General features: G+C 44.0%; 1 protein-coding gene across 1 annotated transcript in view; it reads left to right on the plus strand.

Annotated features, from left to right (window-relative positions):
• CA6 (carbonic anhydrase 6) overlaps positions 1-21177 on the plus strand; it is a 56343-nt gene that overhangs the window by 10492 nt on the left and 24674 nt on the right. Inside the window, exons 2-5 of the mRNA XM_044281830.1 lie at positions 2710-2892; positions 12645-12793; positions 12878-12973; positions 20251-20317. Of these exons, the coding sequence (XP_044137765.1) occupies positions 2710-2892; positions 12645-12793; positions 12878-12973; positions 20251-20317 (495 nt within the window). The remainder of the gene's footprint in view (positions 1-2709; positions 2893-12644; positions 12794-12877; positions 12974-20250; positions 20318-21177) is intronic.

A 21177-nucleotide genomic window follows, 5' to 3' on the forward strand; every position in this document is an offset into this window, starting at 1 on the left:
AGTGACAAGGGAGGGGGGAGAAGAGAGTGACAAGGGAGGGGGGGGAGAAGAGAGTGACAAGGGAGGGGGGGAGAGAGTGACAAGGGATGGGGGGGGGGAGAAGAGAGTGAGTGAAAAGGGAAGGAGGGGGAGAAGAGAGTGACAAGGGGGGGAGAGAGTGACAAGGGAGGGGGAGAAGAGAGTGACAAGGGAGGGAGGGGAGAAGAGTGTGACAAGGGAGGAGGGGGGGGGGGGAGAAGAGAGTGACAAGGGAGGAGGGGGGGGGGGAAGAGAGTGACAAGGGAGTCCCCAGAGCCAGACCAGGAGCCAGAGACCAGATCATCTTATTGTCCTGGTGGTAAGTAGACAATGCAATATGTTTATTATTTAATTGTTTAGTTATTAATACTACATTGGAAACAAATTTACCTCACATTAAAAGGACACTACAGTCCCAGAACCAGTACAGTTTAATGTAGTGGTACTGGTGTCTATAGCCTGTCCCTGCAGAGAACAGACACTGTGCAGTACTGGTGGTAAAAGAAGCACTATAGTGCCAGGCAAACAAACTCATTTTCCTGGCACTATATAGTTGTTAGGAGTGGGGCACCCTCGTGTCCCCCTCCCACTGGGCTGAAGGGGTTAAAACCCCTTCAGCCACTTACCTTTCTCCAGCATCGGCACTGGGAACTCTTCTCCCCGGTACTCCTCTCAGCTGCGAATGCGCATGCGCACGCATTCAAAACTATGTTCCGCGTCTTCCCACTGTAATTTTCACAGTGAGAATCGCGGAAGCACCTCTAGCGGCTGTCAGGGAGACAGCTACAAGAAGCTTGATTAACCCTAAGGGAAACATAGAAGTTCTTTTAATTTAAATGCTGAGAAAGGGGTGGAACATACTGTATGGGATGTCATGATATGGGCAGATCATCTGATAAAGAGAGGGGGGGTGGTGGCAATTTTTATCTTGCCTAGGGCGGCAAAAATCCTTGCACTGGCCCTGAGCAGAATATAAAATCAGTGATACAGTCTTAACCTCAGTATCTGAGGAAAGGGATTTAGGGGTCATTATTTCAGAAGACTTAAAGGTAGGCAGACCATGTCATAGAGCAGCAGGAAATGCTAGCAGAATGCTTGGGTGTATAGGGAGAGGCATTACCAACCAGTAGAAAGAGGGAGGTGCTCATGCCGCTCTACAGAGCACTAGTGAGACCTCATTTGGAGTATTGTGCGCAGTACTGGAGACCATATCTCCAGAAGGATATTGATACTTTGGAGAGAGTTCAGACAAGAGCTACTAAACAGGTACATGGATTGCAGGACAAAACTTACCAGGAAAGATTAAAGGACCTTAACATGTATAGTTTGGAAGAAAGATGAGACAGAGGGGATAAACAAAGGTTTAAAAGTAATATCAGGAAGTATTACTTTACTGACAGACTGGTGGATGCATGGAATAGCCTTCCTGCAGAAGTGGTAGCTGCAAATGCAGTGAAGGAGTTTAAGCATGCATGGGATAGGCATAAGGCCATCCTTCATATAAGATAGGGCCAGGGGCTATCCATAGTATTCGGTATATTGGGCAGACTAGATGGGCCAAATGGTTCTTATCTGCCGACACATTCTGTTTCTATGTTTCTAATAATATTACAGGTTATAGTTAATAAGATTTCTGGAGAGGTCATTGATCCAGGGAGTTATTTTGATTGTATAATTGGAGTCTAATATGAGGAAAATTGGCTTCTACCTCATGGGGTTATTTGCCTTCCATGGGATCAACTTTGCAGGATAACAGGCTGAACTGGATGGATGGATGTCTTTTTTCACCCTTAGAAACTATGTTACTATCTTACTATGTATTTGGAGTATGTCTTTTTTCACCCTTAGAAACTATGTTACTATCTTACTATGTATTTAGAGTGAGACTCAGGAACTACTACAACCAATATTGCTGATGCTCATACATAGCTATTGGGGAAAGTAAGCTCTGGACAGTACCAATTGCTGCTATTTGTATGACAACCCTCATCATCCTCATCAAAACTGTTAACTGTTTTACCCAAACAGACCTGGATTTTGACCCCAACATCCCTCCACTGGCCCTTTTCATCTGACCTTCTGCCTTGAGCTTGTTTAACTAACATTAAGGGCACTCCAATCAACACTAGGCAGGAGCATCCAAAGGGTCTAGGATGTGCCCCGATGGAAAAAAGGATGCACCCTCCATTCAGGGGTCCTGGGTGAGGACTGCCACTGTGAACTTTGAGTACAACTGCCACTATCATAGCCACTACAACTTTTCTGTTCCATGCCACTCTTGTGGGCCACGGCAAATATATATTAAATGATAGGCCAAACCCCTTAAATGGTCAAAATAGGCCAGCATTAATCTGATTTGTATGTCCACTCTAAGACCATGAACAAACCACATTCAACATACCCAATCCTTTTGTTTCCAAAGGAGATAACCTGGTATGGTAGCGTCATATTCCCCTTTTCCAGTTGGGAACGCGGGCATGCTTAGCCGAGTCAAATGTGTATGTGTATGGGGGTAGTCAGGCAGGATAGCTGTCTTTCAACATTTATCAGAAGTGTAAGGCCAGATTAATATGAATTTGCTTTAAAAGTCACATAGGTGTCTCAATCTGGAAAGCACATAATCATCATTGTTGCAGAAGTCTTAAAATAATGGGTGATCTGCTTGAATAATGCATTATTCTTTGTTTGCAGAGGGAGAAGTAGATGAAGCAAACTGGGGTAAAAAATACCCATTGTGTGCGGCAACACACCAGTCACCCATTGATATTCAAAGGAAGAAAGTTAGGCATAACCCTGATCTTGGTCCGCTGCAGTTAGAGGGCTACGATGGACTATTGCATGGACATTTTCGGATTTCCAACAACGGCCATTCAGGTAATCAGATCATTTTTATGATTTTATTTAATTTTTTTCATTTTGGCATGGACTTCGAATAGTGGTGAGGCCCAGGCATTAGCATGTTTTCGTCAGCAATAAAGGACCCAAACCTGCATAATGATGTACTTACGTTTTGCATTGTCAACTCTCTATAAAGATCTATGCTACATTGATTATACTATTTCTTACTAAACCTATAATTAATTAACTAGTTAAGGCCTCCTGTACATGGTGCATGGAGGCATATGAATGGGTGTGGACTACAGTATGGTTGCGTAGTATGGCCCTGCATAGCAGTCGAAGTACATTGTGTGGTATCTTCTCCAGAAACAATACTTGTAGAGGAGAATACCTCCATACACTGTAGCATTATTCACTTACTAGCCACTCCAGGCCATGTTTGGAGAAGTGCATGGCCCCTTGACAGGCAGTTCAATGTTCAGAGTGAAATGTAATTGAGTATATTTAGTATGTGGTTGTACTTTGTGTGCAAATGTTAGTTCAGGAGAAAGTAAACACATCACTCATGAGGCGAGTATTGGGAACATGATGACTGCTTTACACTAGAACTTCTCGATCTCTTTCTTCTGGAGCGTCACAGGCCAGGACATGATGATATCTTGGGAATACCAACTGTCCTAGTCCATCTGAAAATGTTTAAACATTAGCTCAATTTATCTTTAAAATGTGTGTGTCGTGGGCGTAGTAGATGTTGTTGAACTGGGAGGTGTCACTGGGAGGTGTGTTTGTTGGGAGAAATGATGTTACCTGGCAGAAAGGTGGAGGAGGTATTTTATGCAATACATGTAAAAAAATAAATAAAAAAAAATATATATAAATATATATATATATATATATATACAAATTCTAAAAGTGAGGCAGCATTCCAGTTAAGGTGAAAGGGTGTTGACCTTTGTCAGCCTCATTGTGCTGGGGTGAGATGTTGCTTTGAGAATAAACGGGTTAACTGGAGTGCTGCCTCAATTTTTTAATTTGGATGTATTAGGGGATGAATCACCTATCTTCCCAGAGGGATTGCACCCAAACCTACAAAAATTGACTGTGCTGATGTTTTCTTTGCTTATATATATTATATATAGTCACAGGTCCGTGTACTTGCTTTGCAGTCGGCAATGACAAACTCTCAAACATAGGGGGTAAATGTCCAAACAGTGTTTATTTTTCATCCAGCACAATACAGGACGTCCAGGTTAAATCGGCACTTAGATGAAGCCACATCACATAAAGCATAACACAAAAAACAAAGAAACATCTGGGCGCTAACTATACAGAGACTTATCTCTCTCTCTCTCTGTCTCTCACCTATGCTTTTAGCATGTCAGGAGGATCAGGCTTTGCACAGCCCTACAGTTAAAGGGGTTGTCCGGGTTCAGAGCTGAACCCGGACATACCCTTATTTTCTCCCCGGCAGCCCCCCTGAGCCTAGCATCGGAGCATCTCGTGCTCCGATGCGCTCCAGTGCCCTGCGCTAGATCGCGCAGGGCCCGGGCTCTTTTGTTTTCAAATACACACTGCCGGGCGGTAACTTCCGCCCAGCGGTGTGTTCGGTGACGTCACCGGCTCTGAGGGGCGGGCTTTAGCTCTGCCCTAGCCGTTTTACTGGCTAGGGCAGAGCCAAATCCCGCCCATCAGTGCCGGTGATGTCACCGGGGTTCCTGTCAGCCCCATAGAGAACCCCGGTATGTCACCGGAACTCAGAAAAATGCCTTTTCCCTGTGCAATTTAGCGCAGGGCAAAGGAGAGCATCGGAGCATGAACTGCTCCGATGCTCGTGTCAGGGGGGCTGCCTGGGTGAAAATGGAGGTATGTCCAGGTTCAGCTCTGAACCTGGACAACCCCTTTAAACAGCCACCATTGCTCTGACCCAGACTAAGGCTCTATTTATTCCCCAGTAATAATTCCAGCAGACACACTTGTGATCACCTCAGGCTGGAGTGAGGGTCCCGCTACCAAACCTACCTACCATTCCCAAAAAATCCAAAATAAACAAAGTCTGAAAAGACAGATCCAGCCAACTACACTTTGCTGAAACAAATACAGCTTTCTGGATTCGTTTAACTGATCATTCTGGATGAGATATACACCACCTTCCAGAACTTCACTGTATATATATATATATATATATACAGTGCCTTGCAAAAGTATTTACCCCCTTGACTTTTTTCGTATTTTGTTACATTACAGCCTTTTAAATGTCTGGTTTTTAATGTCTGGTTTTAGCTCCTTTTTAATGTCTGGTTTTAGCTCTGTTATGTCTGGAAACTCGTTTTTGTCTGGAAAAACTGCTCTGTCATTGCCATTGAGTATCATTGAAGCTCTAATGTAAGTCTATACCAAACGGGAGTTGAAACAATATATCTGTTTGTGCTGAGTTTCTCAACTCCACCCCTCCCACTACAAGATTCCAGTCTAGCTAGAAACTGTATATAAGGACAGCAGTCAGAGCCCCTAGTGTGCTGCAGTTAGGGACCAGTGCTTGGAGGGGAGACTCATGCCAGCCTGCATGAGTGACCAGAAGAAGACGCTGAGATGGGGGCACTGAGCCACAGACCATGGGTCACTATCCCTTCTTCTGTCAGGGAGGAGACTCTGCCAGACTACTGAGTGACCAGACGAAGATGCTGAGATGGGGATATGCTGCCACAGACCCTGGATCACCAACCCTGGACCAGGGTACAAGCCTTCTGAAGAGAGAGAGGTACAGCTAGCTCAGGCCTTTCCTCACCATCAAACCCTTATTCTGCCAGGGAGGAGACTGGAGAAGCCAGCCCCATGCCTCATCTGTATTGTTTTGCACCTGAATTCCTTCAGTAAAGAAGCACCCTGGTTTACTGCCAACCCTGACTCTCTGGACAACGCCTTACCACCCCTTCTGCAGAGCAGCAACACATGATGACACCTCGATGGTGTCTGGGCGACCCAGCGTACCGTTGGAGCCATCCCAAACCTGGCCACTGCATATATATACATATACACTACGTGCAGAATTATTAGGCAAATGAGTATTCTGACCACATCATCCTCTTTATGTATGTTGTCTTACTCCAAGCTGTATAGGCTCGAAAGCCTACTACCAATTAAGCATATTAGGTGATGTACATCTCTGTAATGAGAAGGGGTGTGGTCTAATGACATCAACACCCTATATCAGGTGTGCATAATTATTAGGCAACTTCCTTTCCTTTGGCAAAATGGGTCAAAAGAAGGACTTGACAGGCTCAGAAAAGTCAAAAATAGTGAGATATCTTGCAGAGGGATGCAGCACTCTTAAAATTGCAAAGCTTCTGAAGCGTGATCATCGAAACAATGAAGCGTTTCATTCAAAATAGTCAACAGGGTCGCAAGAAGCGTGTGGAAAAACCAAGGCGCAAAATAACTGCCCATGAACTGAGAAAAGTCAAGCGTGCAGCTGCCAAGATGCCACTTGCCACCAGTTTGGCCATATTTCAGAGCTGCAACATCACTGGAGTGCCCAAAAGCACAAGGTGTGCAATACTCAGAGACATGGCCAAGGTAAGAAAGGCTGAAAGACGACCACCACTGAACAAGACACACAAGCTGAAACGTCAAGACTGGGCCAAGAAATATCTCAAGACTGATTTTCTAAGGTTTTATGGACTGATGAAATGAGAGTGAGTCTTGATGGGCCAGATGGCTGGATTGGTAAAGGGCAGAGAGCTCCAGTCCGACTCAGACGCCAGCAAGGTGGAGGTGGAGTACTGGTTTGGGCTGGTATCATCAAAGATGAGCTTGTGGGGCCTTTTTGGGTTGAGGATGGAGTCAAGCTCAACTCCCAGTCCTACTGCCAGTTTCTGGAAGACACCTTCTTCAAGCAGTGGTACAGGAAGAAGTCTGCAAGGTAAGAAAAACATGATTTTCATGCAGGACAATGATCCATCACACGCGTCCAAGTACTCCACAACGTGGCTGGCAAGAAAGGGTATAAAAGAAGAAAATCTAATGACATGGCCTCCTTGTTCACCTGATCTGAACCCCATTGAGAACCTGTGGTCCATCATCAAATGTGAGATTTACAAGGAGGGAAAACAGTACACCTCTCTGAACAGTGTCTGGGAGGCTGTGGTTGCTGCTGCACGCAATGTTGATGGTGAACAGATCAAAACACTGACAGAATCCATGGATGGCAGGCTTTTGAGTGTCCTTGCAAAGAAAGGTGGCTATATTGGTCACTGATTTGTTTTTGTTTTGTTTTTGAATGTCAGAAATGTATATTTGTGAATGTTAAGATGTTATATTGGTTTCACTGGTAAAAATAAAAAATTGAAATGGGTATATATTTGTTTTTTGTTAAGTTGCCTAATAATTATGTACAGTAATAGTCACCTGCACACACAGATATCCCCCTAAAATAGCTAAAACTAAAAACAAACTAAAAACTACTTCCAAAAACATTCAGCTTTGATATTAATGAGTTTTTTGGGTTCATTGAGAACATGGTTGTTGTTCAATAATAAAATTAATCCTCAAAAATACAACTTGCCTAATAATTCTGCACTCCCTGTATATATACAGTGGATATAAAAAGTCTACACACCCCTGTTAAAATGTCAGGTTTCTGTGCTATAAAAAAATGAGACAAAGATAAATCATTTCAGAACTGTTTTCACCTTTAATGTGACCTATAAACTGTACCACTCAATTGAAAAACAAACTGAAATCTTTTAGGTGGAGGGAAGAAAAAACAAAACAAAAATAATGTGGTTGCATAACTGGGGATGTAGCTGTGTTCAGAATTAAGCAATCACATTCAAAATCATGTTAAATAAGAGTCAGCATACACCTGCCATCATTTAGCGAGGACCATTCACCAGAATTAAACTTCTAAAGTAACTATACAGGCATGTAGAGCGGCGCCCAGGGACCCCCCTGCACTTACTGTTATACCTGGGCGCCGCTCCGTTCTCCCGTTATTGCCTCCGGTATCTTTACAGTTAGGCTTCACCCAGGGGAACCTGCCGGCGTCTCATTCTCCCATACTGCAGCGCTGGCCAATCGCAGCGCTCAGCTCATAGCCTGGGAGGCTTTTTTTCTCTCTCAGGCTATGAGCTGAGCGCTGCGATTGGCCAGCGCTGCAGCATGGGAGAATGAGACGATGGCAGGTTCCCCTGGGTGGAGCCTAACAGTAAAGATATTGGAGGCAATTACAGGAGAACGGAGCGGCGCCCAGGTATAACAGTAAGTGCAGGGGGGTCCCTGGGCGCCGCTCTACATGCCTGTATAGTTACTTTAGAAGTTTAATTCTGGTGAAAGGTCCTCTTTAAAGTGCCTCTGATTAACCCAAATAAAGTTCTTCTCTAGTTGGTCTTTCCTGAAATGTCCTTAGTCGCATCCCACAGCAAAAGCCATGGTCCACAGAGAGCTTCCAAAGCTTAAGAGGGATCTCATTGTTAAAAGGTATCAGTCAGGAGAAGGGTACAAAATAATTTCCAAGGCATTAGATATACCATGGAACACAGTGAAGACAGTCATCATCAAGTGGAGAAAATATGGCACAACAGTGACATTACCAAGAACTGGACGTCCCTCCAAAATTTATAAAAAGACGAGAAGAAAACTGGTCTGGGAGGCTACCAAGAGGCCTACAGCAACTTTAAACGAGCTGCAGGAATATCTGGCAAGTACTGGCTGTGTGGTACATGCGATCTCCCGTATTCTTCATATGTCTGGGCTATGGGGTAGAGTGACAAGACGAAAGCCTTTTCTTACGAAGGAAAACATCCAAGCCAGGCTACATTTTTCTAAAAAAAAAACTACTGAAGTCTCCCAAAAACATGTGGGAAAAGGTGTTATGTTCTGATGAAACCAAGGTTGAACTTTTTGGCCATAATTCCAAAAGATATGTTTGGTGCAAAAACAACACTGCACATCACCAAAAGAACACCATACCCACAGTGAAGCATGGTGGTGGCAGCATCATGCCATGGGGCTGTTTTTCTTCAGCTGGAACTGGGGCCCCAGTTAAGCTAGAGGGAATTATGAACAGTTCCAAATACCAGTCAATATTGGCACAAAACCTTCAGGCTTCTGCTAGAAAGCTGAACATGAAGAGGAACTTCATCTTTCGGCATGACAACGACCCAAAGCATACATCCAAATCAACAAAGGAATGGCTTCAACAGAAGAAGATTAAAGTTTTGGAATGGCCCAGCCAGAGCCCAGACCTGAATCCAATTGAAAATCTGTGGGATTATCTGAAGAGGGCTGTGACCAGGAGATGCCCTCGCAATCTGACAGATTTGGAGTGTTTTTGCAAAGAGTTAGCAAATCTTGCCAAGTCAAAATGTGCCAAGCTGATAGACTCATACCCAAAAAGACTGAGTGCTGTAATAAAATCAAATGGTGCTTCAACAAGGTATTAGTTTAAGGGTGTGCACACTTATGCAACCATATTATTTTATTTTTATATTTTTTTTCCTCTCTACCTAAAAGATTTCAGTTTGTTTTTCAATTGAGTTGTACAGTTTATAGATCACATTAAAGGTGGAAAAAGTTCTGAAATGATTTATCTTTGTCTCATTTTTGTATATCACAGAAGCCTGACATTTTAACAGGGGTGTGTAGACTTTTTATATCCACTGTATATATAGTGTTTTTGAGGATTTTACTATTGATGGGATATTCTTAAATTGGTAGGGGTCGAGACCTCACCAATCAAATGTCTCAGGGTAACTCCAGTGCTGGAAGTCAGCATCGGCACTACACAGTTCTGCCCCCATTGTTTTGTATAGTGGATGAAGCTGGTAACCACAGCTGTACTCGCACTGAAGTGAATTTGAGTAGCTTTGCAGTAACCAGATCTATCCTCTAAACAATGGATGGAGCTGGGCAGCTCTTGTGCCAACTCTATCTCTGTCTTGCAAAATATGGACACAAGAAATAGCATAAGATGGCTGCTGCCCTGTGGTCGCTATTTTCAGAATACAATACAAACGCTAGATTTTGCAGCTTATTGTGTTCAGTTCCTTATGTGTTATGTTTTATTTTATCTTTAAACAATAATTGTTTTTGCCAACCTTTAAACTAAATGGAGCTTGCACAAAATATTATACATGGTTAACACCTCAACTTATTATTACTAATGAAATATTATTGAAGTTTTGACTCCTGAAAGAATGCATCTTGGTGTTGAGTGACTGCTTGTCCTCGCTGCATGTTCTTATGAATATAAAAAGGTTTACTATAAACAATATTTTTTTAGATCAGAAACTAGCTGTGCCTCGCCTCTCGTATACACTGCCAAAAGGGTTGTCCAAGTTAGTCTTTGAAAAAGGGGTAGGTATTAGAATGATTTAAAAAAAAAAAATTATACTCACTGTTCCAAACTCGTCTCCGTTCCAATGCCACTGCGCGTTTCCATTCGGTTTTGTTTTCATGACAGCAGTGGTCATGTGCTCATATACCGAACACGACATCTATAGCCAATCACAGCAGCCTAAAGAATGAGAATGCTGAGGCCAGTCATTGGCAGCTGCGGTCCTATGCAGCATATGAGCATGTCATCCCTGCAGCCAAAAATATAGTATCATGGCTGCAGTGCTGGGACAGTGAGTATAGGTTTATTTTTGTTGTTCTAATAACTTCCCTGCCATTTTAATTTTTTTTAACTTAAATGAACCCTTTAAAAGGAAACTGTAACCAGGAAATTCACTGACAAACACACAATGTCTTGTGCAAGCTCATCTGAATGTAATGATCCATTAGTGATCCATTACTTCATTCAGGCCCAGGCCCGGCCCAGCAGTGATGTCAAGACATGTGTCTCACTGCTGCAGCGGGCCGGAGGAGAGAAGGAGTGCAGGGAGATGAGCTGCGGTTAGTGAATGGAAGGACTGCTGGCTCCCCTGCAATGATAGGTATGCGGCCACTGGGAGGTCATTATACTGTGTGAGAGGGCCCCTTACACAGTAGAATGACCCGTAGTGCCCCCCACACAGTATAATGACCCCCAGTGCCCCCCATTTGGTATAATGATCCCCAATGACCCTCCATTCAGTATAATGACCCCCCCAGAGTCCCCATTCAGTATAATGAACCTCAGTGACCCCCATACACTAAAATGACCCCAGTACACCTCATTTAGTATAATGATCCCCAATGACCCTCCATTCAGTATAATGACCTCAAGAGCCCCTATTCAGTATAGTGACCCCCAGTTCCCACTCCATACAGTATGACCCCCAGTGAGGGGGCTACTGGGGGTTAAAGGGACTGTCTGGATTATTTAAGGAGCCCAAAGTTACTATATAGGAAAAAGTCCTATGCTCACCAGTTAATCCCTGCCATTTCCAGTGCTGCCACTCCGATCTCACCTCCATTCTGTGTTTGCATAGCTGCAACTGTGATAACCATATGCAGTGACCCAGTGTTACATGTGTAATCAGGGGCGTAGCTATAGGGGGTGCAGAGGTAGCAGTCGCTACCGGGCCCAGGAGCCTGAGGGGGCCCAAAGACCCTTGTGGTGCATAAGAAGACACCATTATTATAGAAAGTGCAAGTTACACCTCTGGCTCATGGGGGTGCTGTTTAAATTTTAGCCTCGGGCAGCACGCAGGCCTTGTGCTTCCTGCCCCTGGCCACAAAGCACTGAGGGAAGGGGGGCCCCAATCTGAACTCTTGCACAGGGGCCCATGAGCCATTAGCTACGCCCCTGTGTATAATACTTGATTTCTGCTGTTTTCTAGCTATATTGCATTACAAGGTGCTGAAAGGCTGTGTTAGGCTACTTTCATACACTAGCATTTTTGCTGGATCCGGCAGGGCTCAGTAAAAAAGCTTCAATTACTGATAATACAACCATCTGCATCCGTTAGGAACGGATCCGGTTGTATTATCTTTAACATACCCAAGATGGATCCGTCATGAACTCCATTGAAAGTCAATGAGGGATGGATCTGTTTTTTATTGTGTCAGAGAAAACCGATCCATCCTTATTGAATTGCATTGTGGGTCATGACGGATCCGTTTTGTTCCACATCCCAGGACGGAAAGCAAACCGCAGCATGCCAATGAATGGGGACAAAACGGAAGCATTTCTTTACGGGATTGAGACCCTATGACGGATCTCAATACCGGAAAATATTAATGCTAGTGTGAAAGTAGCCTCTCTGGGGGTTGTATCCCCCCTGTAACTGGGGGGGGGGGGGGGATACAACCCCCAGAGAGGCAGAAAAATCCATCTTGGATGGATTTTTTGCAACTGTCGTGTCGCAGTCACAGCATGTCACATGTTGCAATGCAACACCATAACATATCATTATAAAAATTGTTGAGACAAAATGTTGCGCGACACATGTCGTCGTGTAGCCTTAGCATTAAAGTGGCGGGCACTGTGGAGGTCACTGTTAGAGGCATTCACTGTGGATGTTACTGTTAAGAGGGCAGAACACTGTGAAGGTCACTGTTAAAAGGGGCGGACACTGTGGAGGTCACTGTTAAGGGGTGGGCCCCTGTGGAGGTCACTGTCAAGAGAGTGGGGTGCGGTGAAATTCACTGTTAAAGGGGCGGGCTGCTGTGAAGGTCAAAGTTATGGGTTATACTGTTGATATCTTTTAACGACACAAACAAACATTAAATGAAATAGATGAAATATACCGTGCGAAGCAGGCTCCTTCTGCTGGTTCTTAATACATGTGCCCCATAGTTTTTGCTTTTATTATTTAGGAGAGACACTTTAATGCTACTTCTTTTTTTGTTCTTGAAAAATCCAGTGCAAATAGAACTGCCACCGACCATGAAAGTTACAAAAGGACTCGGACACATCTACACTGCAGTACAAATGCACCTGCACTGGGGTGGACTTGACCTGGAAACTAGTGGGTCTGAGCACACTATAGATGGGATGCGATACATGGCAGAGGTGAGCTATTCATGCACTGTGCATGCCTTTACGGAAATAGATAACCTGTTCCTGAAACTAAAATCACATTACTTGTCATTCCAGCTGCATATTGTGCACTATAACTCAGAATTATACAAGACCTTTGATGAGGCCAAAGACAAGCCAAATGGCCTAGCAGTACTTGCTTTTATATATATGGTAAGTAATACTGTTAGAGAACATATTCTGGCTGGTCCAATCGCAAGATACCTAGCTAATGATATATCCAGAAATTCATGAGTTAAAGGGGTTGTCCACATCACCTTTTATTTCTGGAAACGTCCTGGGGCTTGATAAAATAATAAAACCACTTATACTCACCTTCCCAAGCCCCTCAGATCCAGCACTACCTCTCCATCCGCTTCCTGGACTGCAGCCATTGCTGTGGCTGCAGTAGTGAAGTTTGTCCTAAACACCACTGCAGCCAATAACTGGCCTCAGCAGTCATCTGCCATACACCATTGAGGCCAGTGATTGGATGAAGTGCTGTATGGGACATCATCCCTGCAGACACAACAATAGCTCAATAGCTGCAGATTGGAGAGAGGACACAGAGGTGGTGCTGAATCAGAGTCGCCTGGAAAGGAGAGTGCAAGTGCTTTTATTATTATTATTATATTTGTATCTGTAAATTTTTATTGAGTTTTCAAAAATATGTATGACATTACATGATCCAAAAGCAAAGAAAAAGGTAAATAAACAAAAACAGTACAACTATGCAAGGTTCCAGTATAATAAGCATGCAAATTCACAATAGTGGTGAGCAAATTTTATGTGACTAATGCATATTTCAATAAAGTCCAGGCGTCCCACATCTTCTCAAATTTTGGAACAGTAGAGGTCACATGAGCTATAGTTTTCTCATATAGGAAGGTAGCATGTACCTTGTGAAGGATCTCCTTCTCAGAGGGAATTTTAAAGCTTTTCCAGTTTCTCGTTATTGCCAGTTTGGTTGCTATGAACAGGTGTACCACCACTAACCAGCATCTCGGTGGAATGCTATCTAAGGAGAAGAGCTAGGGCTGGAGAAGGCTGTATGCTAATACCTGTGATGTCAGAGACTATTGCAAAAATTTGGTGCCACAAGGAGTTTAACCTTGGGCATTTCCAAAGTATATGAAGTAGGGTGCCCATACACCCACAGTTCCACCAACAGAGCTGTGAGATGCCTGGGAACATATAACACAATCTATCCGGTGTGTAATACCACCTTAAAATGGTTTTCACAAATTATTCAACGTGCAAGGTACATTTCAAGTTGGAGGAGATGAACCTTGTGAAAGAATCTTTGTCACCTATGAGTGAGTAGATGGGCCGTAAGGTAGAGCCTGTTGAAGGGGGTCTAGACCATTAATGGAAGATATCCTGATTAGCCTTCACCTGGGGGATTACTTTTGAGTTTATGAAATGCCTAATCCGAAGGTATTTATAAAAATCCTTATTAGGAATTTGGTATTCATGGTGGAGATCCTGGTATGATTGTAGGGTCTCACCTTCGAAAAGTTGAGACATTTTAGCTCAGGAGTTATGCCTCCAGGATTTAAAGTCTAGATCCAGAATAAAAAATTCCAACATTTATATTGGCGTCTCCTCTAGGAGTGAGAATGTTTTTTGTGGGCTAAATGCATGGAAGCTTTTCCAGCTTGTAATTGCTAAGGTAATAAGGGATAGGAGGGGAGGGAGGGTGGAGGATGGGTCCAGGGATGCTATTAATAAGGCTTTTAGGTTGCCTGAAGGTACAAGAGCTGATTCAATCTGCCCACATGGATTAATGGGCTTAGTTGACGACCATTCTCTTAGTTGAGATGTCAATGTGGCTATTGTGAATGTTAGGAAGGCTTAGGCCACCGAAAGGCTTTCTCTTGACCAGTAGTTTAGTAGTTTTACGGGGTTTCCCTTTGGCCGAAATAATGAAATTTATTATTTTGGAAGCTTTTTTAAAGAAGGCAGTAGGTAGTAAAATGGGAAGTTTTCGAAGTAAAAATAGGAACTTTGGAAGTGACAACATCTGAAACGTAGCAATACGTCCCACCCAAGAGATCTCTTGTTTGGTTAGGGAAGTTAAGTATGAGGAGATCTTATCAAGGAATGGGAGATAATTCGTTTTGTATAAGGAATGGACAGAGTTGGTGATGGTGATTCCTAAATATTTTATCTGTTGGGTTTGCCAATCTAAGGTGAAATTACTTTGAAGCTGTGCCTGTGTCGGATCTGTAAGGTTTAGAGGGAGCGCTTGGGATTTGGATTAATTTAGCTTATGATATGAGAGGTTTCCAAAGATACGGATCACCTCCAGTGCAGCTGGTAGGAAAGAGGCTGGATTGCTTAAAGTCAGTATCACATCATCTGCGTATAGCGATATACAGTGGGGTCGACCACCAATGTGAGTACCTGTTATGTTTGAGTATGAACAGATGGCTTGGGCTAGGGGCTCAATAGCCTGTATAAATATCAACGGGGAAAGTGGGCAACTCTGGCACGTTCCATTAGTGATAGGAAAAGTGTCTGACAGTGTTCCGTTAACAAAGACCCTGGCAGAGAGACAGGAGTATAAAGTTTTGATGGAAGAATGGATATTACCCATGAATCCCATCTTGCCCAGAACTGAGAATACATATGACCAGTTTGGTCTGTCAAACGCCTGTCCAGTGTCACAACAATCGCCTGTTCTCCTCTTTTTTCTACATAGTCTAGGATATGAATTGCTCTCTTAGTATTGTCATGAAGCTGTCTAACACTTAACGAAGCCTGTCTGATCGGCAGAGATAAGCTCAGGTAGAATGTTAGCTAGTCTGTTTGCAATAGCCTTGGCGTATATCTTTACATCTGTGTTAAGTAGTGATATAGGTCTGAAATTTTGGGGTTTGTCCATTGGTTTCTCCAGCTTAGGGATAGTGACAATTGTAGCTTCTAGCATCTCCCTGGGGAAGGTCCCTTGGTTTGCTGCTAGATTGAATAAGGTAGGTAAATGTTGGAGAGGATATCAGCATACGTTTTGTAATACATGTTAGAGTGACCATCGGGTTTTGGGGATTTGTGCAAGGGAGAGAGCTGATGATCTTGCTAACTTTTTCTAGGCTAAATGGTTCATTAAGGCGAGAAAGCTGTTCTTGGGATAGGCTGCAAAGTGTCAGGGGCGACAAAAAGGAATCTATTGAGGTTTGTAAAGGTAGGATGGTAGCATCTTCCTGAGCTAGGTTATATTAAGAAGTAAAGAATTGTTTAAATTCTTGGGTTATATCTTTAGGAGAGCTAATTTTAGATCCATCTGAGTGGTGCAATAGGAATGGGATTTTTAAATTAGAGGTTTTGGCTTTAAACCTCTGAGCTAACAGCTTACTAGCTTTATTATCTTGGGAGTAATAGAGGAATTTAGTTGTTTTCAAGTTATTTTCATATTCGTATAATAGACACTCTTTTAGTTGTATACGAAGGACTCGGAGTGCATCTGTGTGTGCTTGAGATGGGGATGTTTTGTTAAGAGCTTCCAGAGATCGTATCTTAGCCAAAGTGTCAGTGAATTTGCGTTCTCTGTCTTTTCTTTGCTCTGTGACCTAGCTTGATTAAAATTCCCCTAATGTACGGTAGGCTTTGTAGGCGTTCCAGATTGAGCAGTGATCGCCTACAGATCCCTCATTAGTGTGGAAGTATTTTAGCAGGACTTGTTTCAGCTCCTCTTTATATTTACTGTCTGCCATAAGGTAAGTATTGCTACGACAAAGGAAGTAGCGTTGGCCGGTATAGATATCTGATATTTCTAATGAAATAGCTGCATGATCAGACCATGTTATATCTTCTATTGTGGAGGATTTTGCAAGGTCTAGTGCAGCCTTATCGAGAAGGAAAATGTCTATGCAGGAATATGAATTATGAACAGGAGAGAAAAATGAATAATCTCTTTCTGTGTCATGATGCATACGCCATATGTCATATAGATCCTCTTGGCGCAACAATGTCTCCAAGGCAGTAGAGTGCGGTCTAGAACTGGAATCCAACGCAGGGTCAGGAACTGCGTTAAAGTCCCCTCCCCAGATGACCGCCCCCTGTTTGATGGTATTGACTTTCTTAAGAAGTGAAGAAATAAACGAAGGGGGGGGGGGGGCAGTTATTGTAGCGTAGACAATCACCAAGGTAGAAATAGTATTGTTAAATTAACCCACTTGTATGATGTACCTGCCTCTTGTGTCCACAGAAGATGCTATTGGGGAAAAAGCTATGCTGTTCTTTACCGCTAATAGAACTCTTTTTTTCTTAGAATGATGGGAATGGATAATGTATGAAAATAGAGGGTGTTTAATGCGGTTGGCATCAGAGTGGAGTTTCCTGCGCATAAAAAATATCGCAGTTCAGAGATGTAATTTTAAGAGCCATGTTGGGAGTACAGAAGCGGTGTAGATGGGTGGATCATGTTATGTACTGAACCCAGAGGGGCATAAGTGGGTGGCGTCGCAAGAAGTGTGACATGTACTGGAGCCTTTACATATAACAACATACCGACTAACATTTTAGAAATGGCTGTAATTATGTCAGTAGTGACAACAAATATAAAACTGATAACAAAATAAAACAGAGAAAGTAGCATCAAAGATATGGTGGGTCAGTCACTCACAGTTAAGACTGAGCCCGCAGACAGCACAGGCAGAACTGTTGGAGCACTTCTAGCAGAGTCGAGTAAGCAGAGTAAGTACAGTTCAGCGCTTGTTCCTTCGCTTGGAGGTGACCAGATGCCAGTCGGAGCTCACTTTCCCAGGTGGTCCATGGAGGACTGCTGCTAAACAGGGTGAGATGTTCCAAGAAGCCAGTAGCTTAGTCCCGTCTTCTACTGACAGGATTGGATAGAGCCAATCTTGGGAATCAAGATCTTAATTTGGAAGCCCCACCTGTATGGAATATTATGGTCCCTGGGGGCGGCTGTGATGGGGGCCAGGAGCCTTCTTTGCTGCAGAGTTGCAGCGGATAAGTCCATGAACAGCTTCACTCCAACGAAGGGAGCTGGCAGGTCTCCATACTTCCTTGCTGAAGCCATCATGGATTTCTTGGTGTGGAAAAAATGTATGCGCGCCAGGACATCTCTTGGTGCTGTGTCAGGGAGGTGGCGTGGTCTTGCCACTTTGTGAATTCTGTCTATCACCAGGTCTTCCTTGGAGATTGCAGGGAGTAGAAGTTTCAACAGATCTTGAACATAGGATCGCAAATCCTGTGGTTATACCCTGGAACTTAACATTGTTTCTCCAGGATCTGTCTTAAGTCGATGACCTTGGCTTTTAGGAGATCCATATCGTCTGACATGGAATTGTGGGAGTCCACCAGTTGGTTAAATGAATTCGCCTATTTTGTATTCCACATGTGAGACTCTGCCACCCAGCTGAAATATAGAAACTTGTAGGGGGTTTAACAAGGGTGGCCAGGTCCATCGATATGGAGGAACTGAAGGCCAGAAGCATTTCCTTGAACAGATTACCCGAAGCGGGTGCCCCAATGTTCCCACTTGGAAAGCCTCTCTCCTCTGTGGCATCTTGTAACTTGGGCATCTGTTTTGTACGGCTGGTAAGCGGGGAGGTTGGGGCAGCAAAGTGCTCACATGAGGCCTGGGCCAAAGCGCTCTATGGCTCACTCCCTTTATTATTTGCATGGGGTGGGCTGTGTGGCAATAGCCCTCTCTTCGGGGGCCTTCGGGTGGGCATGGGAGGGGAGCAGGTACCTCTAGCGTCAGTGCCCAGCAAAGATTAAGGAGACGCTGCGGCCATGCTTGAGGCAGGAGAACCAAAGGCGGGAGTGAAGTTGGCTCAATCTTTGTCTCCCTCTCCATTGAAGAAAAAGTTGTTTGCCTTGTTTTTCACTGACCTTTTGCCTCTGGTCAACATCTGGGCTCTGTGAGTCGCAAAATAAGAGGCTTAGAAGTAATGTGCGTGCTGGTTAGCTGGATAAGTCGCTGCTAGGGTGCTGGAGCTCTGCAGCTACGCGGCCATCACACTTGGTCGGCAAACCACTCCCCCTGCTTTTAATATTTGATCAGGTTCAAGTATAAATAAATTATGTGGAAAACCCCTTTAAAGGACAGAGCGCCCAGAAACGTACCACAGCCCCTTCATTATTATCCTGCTGTTATCTTCTGACAGATTTGAGGTAAAGGGGTTTTTCAATCCTCAGGATAGGCCATCAATCTCTGATCAGCATGGGTACGACACCCCGCACCTCTGAGCTTAGCTGTACTGAAGTAACTCTGGTGTCAGAAGTCAGCGTGGAACTGCAGCTCCACCCATTGTGTGATGGACAGAGCTGGTTACTGCACCAATGCTCTTATTTAAGTCATTGGAAGCAGTGCTGCAGTAACCAGCAGTGGCCACTATACAATGGACAATGGAGCTGCACTTGCAGGGCGGACATCCGGCTAATCTTTGGGCGTGTGAGATGTCAGACCCCCACAGATTAGATATTGATATCTTATCCTTAGGATAGGCCATATACACTGCACATACACTTTAAATGGGTTTTCGAAGATTAAGGTAGATCAGTGCGTGATCATTCTTGGGACCTGAGCATGGGATCCATACTTATTAAACATAAAGATAGACCACCCATGTATACCCCCCCAGAAATCTCCCTTAAAGGGGTGTTTCCATCTCAGACAATGGCGGCATATCGCTAGGATATTCCCCCATTGTCTGATAACCGCTGGGACCCGCGCCTATCTCATAAAGGCAGACGGCAAAGTTGAGCAGGGCTCACCGCTCATGCGTGGCTACCCTCCATTCATTTCTATGGGGCTGCTGAAAATAGCCGAGCATTGGCTTTGCAATTTCCGTCGGCCCATAGAAATGAATGGGAGCGTTGGCCGCTCAAGCACGGTGCGCTTCCATTCACTTTTGTGGGGAATGTGCTTGGTGGTGGCCGGACTCAGGGAAATCCAGGGTCCTCCAGCCACCACTTTCCCCACTCCATTCTCTATGGAGCCCACACCTATCATACAATAGGGACATATCCTAGCGATATGCCCCCATTGTCTTAGATGGGAATACCCCTTTAATTAAAGCAATTCCCTAATATAATGTTATAACAGGAATTCAAATTCCATGACTCTTCCTCAACATGGTAAGATCATAGGTTGGACTTCATGGAACTGTCTTTTTTTCAACCTTAAGGAAATATGTAACTGTGCAACTATGCCATTCAGGTGCAGTTTATGGTAGCCTGTATTCTGTCAATGCACTCAGGCTGCCATAATCTGCACTGAACAATAGACATAAATATCAACTGATATGTACAGTGCTACATGTACCATTTCTCCTGACAAAGCAGTGGAAACCACAGCAGAACTTGGAATATCTCATTGTTGGGTGTCTCAGCATCCATTGTAAATAGAAACCATAACACACGTGTGAACAGAGCCTTACATGTTACTTCCTCTATGTTCATTTTTTTGTCAATTTTTTTAGGATGGCCATTTAGAAAACACCTATTACAGTGAAGTGATTTCCAAGCTAGCCAAGATCCGATATGCAGGTACTGATGGCCTTCAGCATTAATCACCACCATTAGCATGCAGGACATACAAGTATTCTGTAAATTATTGTTGAAGAGTGATTATTTTATAAGTCAGGCTGAAAATAAACTATATTATTAGACCGACTGAATGCATAACAATTTCAACATTTCTATGGCTGCTATGACTATTTGTTGGAGGTAGAAAGTCTTCAGACATCTTATCATAATGCATTGTTGTAAGCAGTATGCTGTATAATATAAACCTCCAGCTCAGCATAAAGTACCAGGCCAGAGTCTCGAGCCTTTATGTGGTTGTCCAGGTTTGGGGACTTCTTTTAACAGACCCCTGCAGTGTGTTGTACCAGCTCATACTGTCCTGCTCCCCACCCATCCATTTCAATTCTTTGGCTCCCTTCTATGGTCTTCTGTCTGGATGGATGGGGTCATGTATGCTGCTGGCAGCTAATACCTTGCTTCAGTGGTGATGTGTCCCCAATCTGCCATCACTTGTGGATCATGTGCTGCTTTGGGACAAGTCACCACTGAGGCCAGTTATTGGCTGCAGCGGCACACATGACCCTGTGCGGATGTTTTTAGAACTGAGACTTGAAGGAAGCCAGGGAACAGAGCATAGGGGAGTAGGTGGAGTGCTGCACTGCCCAGGCCCAAACCGTATCTCCGTGCAGAGATGAGGGGATCCATTAATTCGCTGTAGTGGTCCCTCTAAAGCAGGCATGTCCAAACTGCGGCCCTCCAGCTGTTGCAAAACTACAACTCCCAGCATGCCCTAATAGCTGTAAGCTATCCAGGCATGCTGGGAGTTGTAGTTTTGCAACAGCTGGAGGGCCGCAGTTTGGACATGCCTGCTCTAAAGGATC

The sequence above is a fragment of the Bufo gargarizans genome, chromosome 2 (assembly GCF_014858855.1).
Source record: "Bufo gargarizans isolate SCDJY-AF-19 chromosome 2, ASM1485885v1, whole genome shotgun sequence".
NCBI classification, from domain to species: domain Eukaryota; kingdom Metazoa; phylum Chordata; class Amphibia; order Anura; family Bufonidae; genus Bufo; species Bufo gargarizans.